The 12,020-nt window shown below is 40.7% G+C and overlaps 1 protein-coding gene across 50 annotated transcripts in view; it reads left to right on the top strand.

Annotated features, from left to right (window-relative positions):
• Positions 1–12,020, top strand: part of LOC105490119 (mitogen-activated protein kinase kinase kinase kinase 4) — a 190,852-nt gene that overhangs the window by 166,428 nt on the left and 12,404 nt on the right. For 32 of the 50 annotated variants that reach the window (XM_071077211.1, XM_071077210.1, XM_011755466.2 and 29 more), the window contains 6 exons: positions 1,846–2,021; positions 2,519–2,639; positions 3,726–3,917; positions 5,899–6,016; positions 6,335–6,505; positions 9,249–9,392. In XM_071077211.1, coding sequence (XP_070933312.1) covers positions 1,846–2,021; positions 2,519–2,639; positions 3,726–3,917; positions 5,899–6,016; positions 6,335–6,505; positions 9,249–9,392 — 922 coding nt within the window. The remainder of the gene's footprint in view (positions 1–1,845; positions 2,022–2,518; positions 2,640–3,725; positions 3,918–5,898; positions 6,017–6,334; positions 6,506–9,248; positions 9,393–12,020) is intronic. The other 18 variants (XM_071077222.1, XM_071077212.1, XM_011755473.3 and 15 more) reach the window with 1 other exon arrangement.

Raw genomic sequence — 12,020 nt, 5'->3', positions numbered from 1 at the left:
TGATGTTACCTGACCACGTAATTATGCACACTTCGCGGAATTTTAAGCCTGTCAGAGTTTTCATTTCCTGCTTGAACTGATTTCTGTACTTCTCCCTCTCCCCTTCTTTCTCCCGTGCTTCCTTGTACTGTGCATTCCTCATCAACGGTGGCTTCTCGGACTCCACGAAACTGCGCTGTCCCGAAGGGCGAAGTGGTAAGCGCCATCTCTGAAAAGTTCCGCCTCAGAGCAGCACTCCGACCGCCTGTCAGCTCAGCTTGTATTCAAGCTGCGGTCCTGCTCCTTCCTCAACTTGACTTCTTGTTCTTTTCTGGAATTTAAAAACCTTAAACTTTACTCCAGCTTTCTTAACATAACATTTGCTGTATCTATTGTTATTAAATGTAGCTTTTTTGAGTAACTGTTTAAAAAGCTGCAGCTATCACCACGAAATACTAATAGCAAGACTCAGAGTCCAATCACTGTAATTTCAGAGGCTCAAGCTCAAAGAAAAGAAACATTCTCAACTGTGGGGAAAAAAAAAAAAAGAAAACCAAGTTGGAACTGCTAGAAATAAAAGACAAAAAGAATTACATAGACTGCCTTTTAAAAAAGTGGTTACTTTTAAATAAAATTCCCAAAAAAAGATGAATTTGGAGTTTTATATGAAAATGTGGAGTATAAATAGTAATCACTCTTGAAAATTATTATTTGGTGGATTGATTGAATCTTAAGAATACCTCAGTGTGGAAGAGTAAAGGGAAACGAAGCCTTTGGAACAAATTCCACTACTGGTTTCTTTTCTTTCGGATATTCCTATTCATAGGTGGTGTTACAGGGGGATGTGGTAAGGCTTGAAGGAGGGCGATAGGGACGCCCATAGCCTCCTGCCCCCACACTCAGGGTTGCCACTGTCTCTTCATGTGTCTCGGACTTGTCCATGAATGTGGCAGGTCGTGAACAGTCAGTGAAGTGAGATGTAAATGGCATCCTAGTGCTCACTTCACTCCTCTTTCATTGTAATGTAGGTTTGAAGTTTTTTGTTTTTTTTGTTTTTCAGTATGAGGTAAAATTCTAGATCAGCAAACGTATATACACAGATCCTTGAGCTTTGGTGTGAAGACACATGCCTATATGACAAAGTCTTCTTTAAAGGGGGCAGTCCAGAAAGCAAGCCTCTAGCTAAATAGGCCTGATTTAAAGAGTTGTGGGAGGGAAGTTACGTTTCTACAACTTTTATTAATAAAATATTAAACCTAAAATGTTGATTATAGTAAAATGTTAATATTTATTAAAATTTCATAAATATCCTACAAATAGTAAATATAAACATTTATTAAATATTAAACCTTAGAGCGTTGAAGTTTTTAAATAATAAAAGTTGAAGTAAAATAAAAATGTATCCCTCAAAACCTTTTATATCAGGCCTGTTTAACTAGAGCGTTGCTACGTCTAAAGAAGACTTTGTCATATGGGGAGACGTCCTTACAACAAAGCCCAGGGGTCTGTGTATATACATTTGTTGATCTAGAATTTTACCTCATATTAAAAAACAACAATACTGTGAGCTTATCATAAGCAGATGATTGTGTTTTTTTATTGGCATGGGATTTGAACTGTGTATGACATCTTTGACTTTTTTTTGGTGTCTTCTGTTTTTTTTTTTTATCTCTCTCTTGACTTTCTTTGGTCTTTTCTATCAAAAGCCATTAGGAGCTCACTTTCTTATGAAACTGGGTAACTACTCTACAAAAGTCTTACAAAACTGACATTGTGGCAATTTATGGTTAAAGAACTTCTCATCTTCTCCTGTCCCTGCCCCCCTGTTGCCTTACTTAACTCTCTCTTCTCTGTCCTTTGCTTTAGGATCTGACTGCACTGGCCAAAGAGCTTCGAGCGGTGGAAGATGTACGGCCACCTCACAAAGTGACGGACTACTCCTCATCCAGTGAGGAGTCGGGGACGACAGATGAGGAGGACGATGATGTGGAGCAGGAAGGGGCCGACGAGTCCACCTCGGGACCGGAGGACACCAGAGCAGCGTCAGTCCCCGGCCTCTTTTAGAGCTGATGAGAGTTTTCTCTCAGAGCCTGCTTTCCGCTGGGACCCAGTTGTGCCTAGACTATTGCGTGACCCCATGAGCACTTGCTACGTAGTTCTCATGGATTCAGCAGCAGGCCGCCTTGTGTTTCCCCTTCTCCTCGCTGGTGTGTGCATGTGTCAGTGCTTCCCCCAGCACCCCAGCGTGTACTTTATTTTTTCCTTTTGATTGGAGGATATATGATCCAGGGGAAATTTCAGTTTGATATAACTACTTTAATGAGCTGTGATTACTCATTCTAAGTTTTTGCTCAGAAACAAATGGCACTGGAAGGAAGTTCTTTGTTAAAGGGAGAAAGCTAAGCAGTTGCTTTTTTGGAGGAGGCTTTATACCGGTAGCCTCCTCTCATGTTTTGATTTTGAGAAGGCAAAAAGCATAAACAGGATCTCCTTGACTCCAGAGATTAAGGCCTTTCACTTCTGGATTTTGTCTCTATAGGTCATCTCTGAATTTGAGCAATGGTGAAACGGAATCTGTGAAAACCATGATTGTCCATGATGATGTAGAAAGTGAGCCGGCCATGACCCCATCCAAGGAGGGCACTCTAATCGTCCGCCAGGTACCCGTGTCTTCTCTGTCGTCAGAGGCTGAGCTTCTCCTGTGGTCATTAACCCACTTGCTCATTCACTCACTCATGCTGTTTCTCCATCATCATCTGTTTTCATGTTAACAAGTCCCAGAGGGTCAAGTGTCAAGTGTCGGGGGCTAGGGAGGCAGGTGTGTACTGCATGCCCGGAAGGTAGCGAGTAGTCTCCACCCCACATCGCTGCTCCTCTGCATGTCTGCGGCAGCCCTCATTCAAGCACCGCGCTGAGTCTCACAGTCTATGTCTGAGGGGGAGAGAAGCCACAGGGAGTCCTTAAACAGGCTCGCAGAGTGAGGAAGCAGGTCTGGAGTCTGGCAGAGTAACCACCTTGGCTCTGCAGAGCACGCTTGGCTCTGAGTGTCTGCAGCGCCACAGCGGGAGCGGGTGAGGCAGGCAGGACGAGCCTCATCACAGGCCCAGAGACTCGGAGAGCAGAAGGGTTCGGGAGGTTTCTCTTCTGTGTTCCAAAATGTTAGTTTTTCACTTGTTGAATAATTAAATGTGTGCCACCCAGATATGCTCAGTTTGGATCACTAAGCTTTTTAACTGTCTGTTCGTTTCTTAGCTTAGACTTAATTAAAGTGATGCGCTTCTCATTTAAATAGAACAGGGCACCTATTTAGTATTTTGGACTTTGCCCTAATTGTGTTTCATGCTATGGCAATGCATTCGGATGGAAAGTAGGAAGAACATGGAAAAGACCAGGATTCAGAGAATCCACAGGTACTTTCTGGAGCTTTACAAAGAAAGATTTAAAAAGAAAAAAAAAAAGGATACTGGTTTTGGTAACAGAAGCTAGCGCAACAGATAAACCAGATTAAACAAACACTCACTGCTCGAGTTGTGCAGCCACCAGATGAGGTACTTTGAATTCTGTTGGCTCAAGTTAGGCATTTGGTGAGGAAGTGTGAGCAGTTCAGGCTAATTTCTTTGGTTTTTCCTTGGTAATTTAGCAGAATTTATAAGTCACGCAGCACCTTAAACAAAGCAGTTATCAATAGGGCCATAGGCAATTTGAGCTGCGCTTGAGCGAGACAAGTGTGCCTGTTTTTTCTACAGAGTACAGTTGACCAAAAGCGTGCCAGCCATCATGAGAGCAATGGCTTTGCCGGTCGCATTCACCTCTTGCCAGATCTCTTACAGCAAAGCCATTCCTCCTCCACTTCCTCCACCTCCTCCTCCCCATCCTCCAGCCAGCCGACACCCACCATGTCCCCACAGACACCCCAGGACAAGCTCACTGCTAATGAGGTATGTCTCGCACCACAGCTGGCTGCTTTCCTGGGGTTAGACCAGCACTGCCTAGGAGTTAGTTTGCAAAGGAGACCTTTCCAACACCCTCACCCCTTCCCTTCCCACCCTGCTTTCTCTGTCACCTACCCTTCTCCCCAACCCCAAGTAACATGTTTCAGATCTGCATATAAACCCCTTAACCCTAGATCAGCTCCCCAAAACTTGCCAGTTCACTGTTTACTGTTCTCTAGATAAGTATAGTTGCATGGCTTTCTTTATCTAGTTTTTTTTTTTTTTTTTTTTAAAGTCTAAATAAAATGCTGTATCCTCAGATCCATATTATGTATTTGGCATGAAATTCTTATAGTCATTTGTGGAATCTGCCTTTTTCATTCTTTTTATCCAATAAATAAAATATAGGAAGATTCGGTTCAGCAGGCTTGGCCTTACCTGGACAAACTTGTTATCCTGTACAGGAGTCTCTTTCAAACAGAGCTGGTGTTTTTTGTTTTTTTTTTTTCCTTGTTTTGGGGGTGGCTGTTGGTTGATTACTCTCACTTGTTTTCACCAACTCTGTTAAGGATTTCGTTCTTTGAAATTTATAATCACTCAGTGGTTTAGAAGCCGAATTATTTTTGGGAAACCTAGAAAAAATTAGGATGTTAAGCAAGAAGGGCAAAGGTTTGAGCTTGTTTTTAATTTAAAATTTTGTGTGGGAAATCTGTGTGCTCCTTTGAAGGCTTGGTTGTGGTGCTCAGTCTGGGTGTTAGCTCAGTCTGGGTGATTCTTTGCTCTTTGAACAGGGTTATACTCCAGGTGTAGTGACGTAGCCCACTCGAGCACCCGTACTGAATTAAACAAGTGATTTGATTCCACAGAAGATTTGGTTTCAGTGCCTTTATCTACCAGTTGAGGGAGGTTAGAAAGAATCAGAAAAATCCTCTCCTCCTGAGGAGCAGGGGCAAGTCAACCGCTTCCTAGACAGGCTTGGCATCGACTGGACTGGCCACTGACTCATGGGACAGGGAGGGAAGCTGCCAGGGGACAGACATTCAGGTGGGAAGCTTCGGGGAGGGCATGGGCTCTAGGACATGGCGACTCTCGGTGTCCATGGAGGGGTCCAATGGTACAGGACAAAAGCACTTGATCAGACATGTTCCTTTTTTCTCCTGAGATCTATTTCCCACCTACACTCACATTCCTCCTTATATTTATATTTTAAACTTTGCTCCATTTCGCTCTAATGTGCAGTATTTTACTATAACCCTTAACTCACTAAACCGGCAAATTTATTTTTCTGTTTGTTTTGTTTTTAATTGTCATTACATTTCCACTTAACAATTTGTTTCACTTTCTTTGTGTTTTTTTGTCTTAAGTTACATTATTAACCAAAACACTAGTGCTCCTAAAAGATCAAAAGGATGTGCCTTCTTTTGTCATTTGCACTTTCACTAATGAGTCCCCATTTGGTATGGGTTTAATGGTGATGCACCTAAAACAACAGTAGCCAAAGCTTCTGTAGCTTTCTGGCAAGAGGCTCAATTTAAAATAACTAGAATTATTAATAATTGCCAATATTCCAGCATAGGTTATTTGGACTCTTTTGGGTAGGAGAATAAATTCAGAAATGGGTGAATTGAGATAGACATTTCAGACCTCCTTTAGGAGTTTCATTATAAGTATTTACTTAATTTGTTTTAAAGCTAGGCACACGAAATATAGATTTCATTGGTAGCTTGCAGCACCGCTTTGTAAATGAGCAATGTCTCTGGTAGAGACATGGCTCCTGCAGTGGTTCCAAGTAAAGCAGCCTGCCCTGAGGGTTGCTATGCCATGTGGAAGCTCCCTGCAGAGCATTTTTTGGGGTAATGATGCAAGAGAAATAGAGCAAAGTATTGGGAAATAGTTAGTGCAACACAGAAGTGAATTGAAATGTATATTTTTAATGTTCATTTTTAAAATGCCAGTTGTATTAATAACATTGAAATTTACATTGCAGACTCAGTCCGCTAGTAGCACACTCCAGAAACACAAATCTTCCTCCTCCTTTACACCTTTTATAGACCCCAGATTACTACAGATTTCTCCATCTAGTGGAACAACAGTGACTTCTGTGGGTAAGTACAGTAGCAACAAGAAAGCAGCTGACAAATGGGACTTTATCTTTGAGTTGCTCTTTTGGGTGGCTTAGGTGTAGCTGGTTGTTCACAGGCACAGACCTCAGGTACAGAAACTTCCCATCCCAGTTGGATTGCCTTATTGGCAATGCTCTGCAGAGTCCATTTCCTTTTTCCATATATATTGCTTACAGATACCTTCTCTTTGACAAAGTGTTGGTTATACCACATGAATATTTACTTGAAGTGTATTGGGGGAGGGAGGCAGGCATGATGTGTGTGTGTACAGAAAATAATTTCAAATGTATTGTGTTTCAGTGGGATTTTCCTGTGATGGGATGAGACCAGAAGCCATAAGGCAAGATCCTACCCGGAAAGGCTCAGTGGTCAATGTGAATCCTACCAACACTAGGCCACAGAGTGATACCCCAGAGATTCGTAAATACAAGAAGAGGTTTAACTCTGAAATTCTGTGTGCTGCCTTATGGGGTAGGTGTCTAGCCACTACTCTGACACTTTCATTTTTATTCTGAGCAGTGGCTGGTCTTTTAGAGAAGTACTGCTTTGAATAGTTTGTGGATAGACAGGATGGAAGACTTCTGTGATGCCCATCTCCTGTCACATGCAGAGTGGTGTATTAGCAGACTGGTGTGGCACATGTATATGCTTGACTCATTTTAACTGTCAAATATTGGAATGATTAATCTCCATTTTATTTTTATTGAACAAATTTTTAGTAGTAGTTTTGTTACATGGATATATTGTATAGTGGTGAAGTCTGGGTTTTTAGTGTAACCATCAACCCAAATAGTGCACATTATACTCAATAGTGTACATTGTACCCCTGAACCCTGAGGTTGACTGTTTTCACTATAAAATTCAATCATATCTAGCAGTGGAAATGTTGGAGAAGTATATTTATAAAAACTTACTGCAACATGCAACCCAGTATTTTTCATTTTTCATGCTCGTAATTTCCAAGGACTTCACAGTGACTATATTCTTTTGACGATTAGCATTCAGTACTTTATAAAATTATACAACTGTACAATTATACAATTTGGAAATAATCATGGAGAAGTAGAAGATAGAGTGTAAGTGCCACAATACCTTCAGCTTTTGTGTTTTGAAAAGAGTCTTCAGCTTATCTTGTTACTCCCTCATTCCTTCTCACTGTAAAATCTTGAGGTTGATGTTTATATGTTTATTTTTAGAAATGCAAATAATATTTTGTCACAAGGCTCATATTTTGTGTAGTTATTACCAGATTCTTGACATAGGAGTTTAAAAAAATCTACTTGATACTGAAGATTGACCAGGAAAATAACAAAATATTGTGTAAAATAGAACCTTTGAAATGGTATCTGTCTGGCAGCAGTTCTATCAATAAGTATGTGTCTTTTCTGCCAATAATTCCTGAGCTGTTTTAGATCAATTTGCCTAGATATATGCAGGGAACACACTAAGCATAATATTCAAATAAGTTCCACCTTGACAAGGATATAGTCAGGGCAGAATGGCCAACCTCACAAATAAAATTATATGAAAATGAATCACATATTACATATTTAAATATTTTTCTTTAAGTTGTACAGCATTTTTTTTTTTTAATCTCTAAGCATTAAATCAGTATCCCCACAAGCATTGCTTGGGTGGATACTCTCCTCCAGATGTTTGGATAATCCCAACTCGGTCAACTCGATAGGGGACCAGGCACGAACTGAGAGACAGTTCTAGGAGCGTTGTTCTGTCAGTGCCGTCACAATTATTTATTTCAAATTATCTGGAAATGGGGTGTGGGCATACGTGTGTGTGCCATGATATTCTTCCCCCTCACTCCCTCTACACAAATACTTTATTCCTTGTCTTGATGAGTTGATGACTGAGGAAATCAGCACATACATACATGTATCCAATTCCCTAGGAATGTAAGGTTGTCTGTGCTACATGTTACAAAGGTGATTCTGACAGTGAAGGTTCTAGATCAAGGAACAAGAGCATTTGGGGAAATACATGAATGATCAAGAGGGAGAAGTGCTTTGGCCAAGCGGTAATCAGTCTTAGATGCCAGCCCAAGGCCTTTGGGACAATTTCTACATGGAATGTGCAGTTTTTGAAGGTAGTCATAACTTGAGTATTTTAGCAAGATTAGGATTGATTGGATGTACATCATGAGAAAGTAGAGAGAAGCTCCTTTAACAACCTTAATTAAGGTCTCTATCCATCACTTATAAGGCTGCCAAAGCCTGAACAATTGTGAGAGCAGAGGAAAGGGAAAGTAGGCACAGAGAAGAGATTTTCTCTGGCTCTAGTGGCCAGTTTTAGCTAGTTTTGCAGAGCAGCTTGGGAGCTGTTGATAGAAATGGCAAAAGTTATGAGGCTAGTTTCAGTAGAGATCTGCAGTGGGTGGAAAGCAGGAGGCAAAGTAGCAGCGTGGAATTAGGAGTCACTGGTTTTGAGGCACGCTCACACACAGGTGTGTGTGTGTCACCAAATGGACACCAGTGGAAATGTCTCCACTGAAGAAGCAGAGGGCAGGTGTGGAAACAAGGAAGGAGATGTCACATCACAGCAGAAGAGTGTGGAGACTGTGACAGTACAAGGTTAGAGAAATAGGGTGAGTCACATGGGGAGGTCACAATATTTTGATAGTCCTAAGAAATGGAGGGACAAGAGAACTGAGTGCAGCTGTTTCTTGATGATGGTGGAAAGTAATCTTTAAGAAAAGCTTAAACGTGAGTGATGGAAGCCAAATCGTAAGCTGTTAAGGATTTGAGGGCTGTATGTGGCCCATTCCAGAGATTTGCCAATGAAAGATAAGGAAGCACAAAGAGATCATGGTATCAGGTGAAGGTTTGTTCAAATGTGTGATGTGGCTAATTAGACATAGAATCTGTAAAGACAGGAAATAATCAGCATATAACATTCTCGAGGAACTGAGGAAGAATTAGAAACTAATGGATTATTAAGGAAATTGATGGGATAAGGGTTTCTTTTTCTTTCCCTTATCCTTTCTTATGTTTAAATATGTCAGCATCATTGCTACATGGTGATGTGTTACAGGATTGGTTACTTTAACTATTTGACCTCTGACTATTTTAAGGATTTCTTCTTCTGGGTGAATTAAGGAAGCTGCACTTTTTTCCAAATAGATGATGTTATCCTTTCTGTGCAACCTGGGGATTTGCCAAGCATAGCATAAAATTGAGGCCTTTCTGTGTCCCTGAAACAGGAGTGAATTTGCTAGTGGGTACAGAGAGTGGCCTGATGCTGCTGGACAGAAGTGGCCAAGGGAAGGTCTATCCTCTGATCAACCGAAGACGATTTCAACAAATGGACGTACTTGAGGGCTTGAATGTCTTGGTGACAATATCTGGTGAGTATTTGTTTTGTAAAGCAGAATATGTGACACCATCTTAACACTATTGTTAACAATCTTGTAGCTTTACAAGGTTGTTTTACAATGTCGTAGCTTTGCACACTAAACAATCTTAACAGTATTGTAGCTTTACACACTAAACTTCAGTTAGCTCATTCTCTGATGTACTGATTAAATAAGATACAGCCGCATCGAGGCTTGACAATCATGTGAGCTGAAGATGTATTCAGATGCAACTCACACACGCGCATTTGATCTGTGGCTCCTCCAAAAGCAGTCTTGAGAAGCATACGAATGTATGCTTTCTCACTGGCATCTCTCACTGCTCTCTCTGCCCAGTTGCTTGTTAGATTTCATTTGCCTTATCCAATATGTAGGTCTCTGGCCACTCCTTTCCACCAGACTTTTTTTTTTGTTTTTTTTTTTTTGAGACAGAGTCTCGCTCTGTTGCCCGGCTGGAGTGCAGTGGTGTGATCTCGGCTCACTGCAACCTCCACCTCCTTGGGTTCAAGCATTTCTCCTGCCTCAGCCTCCTGAGTAGCTGGGACTACAGGCGAGCACCACCACGCCCGGCTAATTTTTGTACATGCAAAAGGAAGTATTCTTTGCCGTTATTGTAAAAGTATAGTATTATGGTTTTTATTATGTGAATTAAGACAATTATGTCTCTTTTTTATTTTTATTTTTATTTATTTATTTTGAGACAGAGTCTCGCTCTGTCGCCCAGGCTGGAGTGCAGTGGCGCGATCCCCACTCACAGCAAGCTCCGCCTCCCGGGTTCACGCCATTCTCCTGCCTCAGCCTCCCAAGTAGCTGGGACTACAGGCGCCGCCACCACGCCCAGCTAATTTTTTGTATTTTTAGTAGACACTGGGTTTCACCATGTTAGCCAGGATGGTCTCAATCTCCTGACCTCGTGATCTGCCCACCTTGGCCTCCTGAAGTGCTGGGATTACAGGCGCAAGCCATTGCGCCAGGCCAATTACGTCTCTTTTTAAGAAGAGCATTTTTCTTAGTGTAAATTGTATAATATAAACTACTACAGGAAAACAACTAGGAGAAATAAAAAGTAAAATCATCCAGAGATCATATCTTTTAACTTTTGTAAGTTTTTAACTTCCAGTCTTTTAAGCATACATCACACTCACTATACACTTAAGGGAAAAAATCTGCATAAAAATGGTTATACAATATTTCAAACATACAGGGGATAATAGGAATAATGGCACCCACGTACTAACTATAACTCGCTGGTTTGAACAGTTGTCACAGTACACTGTTGTATATACAGTCAGCATCCCTGTTCCTCCCCCATCTACCTGTCCATGGCAACCTCTGTCCTGAAGTTCGGGTGTATCCCATCCAGGCCTGATTGTCCAAAACACGTAGTCTGCTTTCTCCATGCCATTGAACATCCTTCCATGGTCTCCATTGTATATGACCACAGGCTGTTTCCTTGCATAGATGTATTAAAATGTATTTACTTATCTTCTCTTGTTGCCCTTTAGGTATATTCCCTTTTTTTTTTCTCTCATGTGAACATTTTTCACAGATATACTGGTAGCTTACTTAACCTTTAGGCGCATACCATGTTACATAGATCATAATTTCCTAATAATTAGTGTTATTGCTTGGTCAAATGGTATGCAAAATTGTAAGACTTCAAATGGGTCTTGTATACCACCACTTACAGTCACTTATGATATTATAATCACTTATGAAACCACCAATGGTTTTGATTTAATTATCTGCTTGTTAGTACAAGCTTGTTATGTAACATATTTGCTTGTAGTTATTTTATTTCTCATATATGCTTTTGGTTGTTAAGTAAAGGAGTTTCTTGAAATGCAAAAATTTCACTATTTATACTTAAATGAGGAAACAGCCATTTAAAACTAGAGTTCTGATGGCTGGTAGTTATTTAAGTTGGAGAAAACAAATCTGCATTTAGTGATCCAGTGAAACTAGACAGTTCATGGGGATCAGTAATCAGCTGAGACCAGGTGCGGCGGCCTATGCCTGTAATGCAAGCAATTTGAGAGGTCAGAGCAGGAGGATTGCTTTTGCCTGGGATGTTGAGGCTGCAGTAAGCTGTGATAGCACCACTGCACTCCAGCCTGGGTGACAGAGTGAGATCCTGTCTCAAAGAAAACAAATTAACCATTATAATCAGCTGATACCAGTAATCATTTTTTGTTCTACTTTTCTGTTTTTTTTCCTTCCTTATTAGCTTTTAATGGTTTTCACAATCATAAATGTAGTACATGTCAATTGTAGGAAGCTTCAAAAATAGAAAAAACTTAGGAAGACCAAAACAAAATGTCACCCCAATCTCAGAGGTAACTCTTACTAACATTTTGTATTTCCCTCTCCTCTTTTCTGTAAATATATCTCACAAGATGGAAACAAAACATTATATGTAAAACTATGTGGTCTTTTTCTTCTCTTAACATGTATTGAATATTTTCCTGCAAACAATTCCCCAAAAGTTAAAAGGATGATACTGAAGTATGACATACACAGAAAGTAAGATAAGCATACAGCTCAGTGAGCTGTCACACTCAGAATCCATCCAGATAGCCCCACCGTCTGAAGACATGGAACATTGCCAGCACCCCAAAACTG

This window comes from Macaca nemestrina, chromosome 13 (genome assembly GCF_043159975.1).
Source record: "Macaca nemestrina isolate mMacNem1 chromosome 13, mMacNem.hap1, whole genome shotgun sequence".
Lineage (NCBI taxonomy): Eukaryota > Metazoa > Chordata > Mammalia > Primates > Cercopithecidae > Macaca > Macaca nemestrina.
The sequence above is the reverse complement of the archived record's forward strand: the minus strand, read 5'-3'. Positions and strand labels throughout refer to the sequence as shown.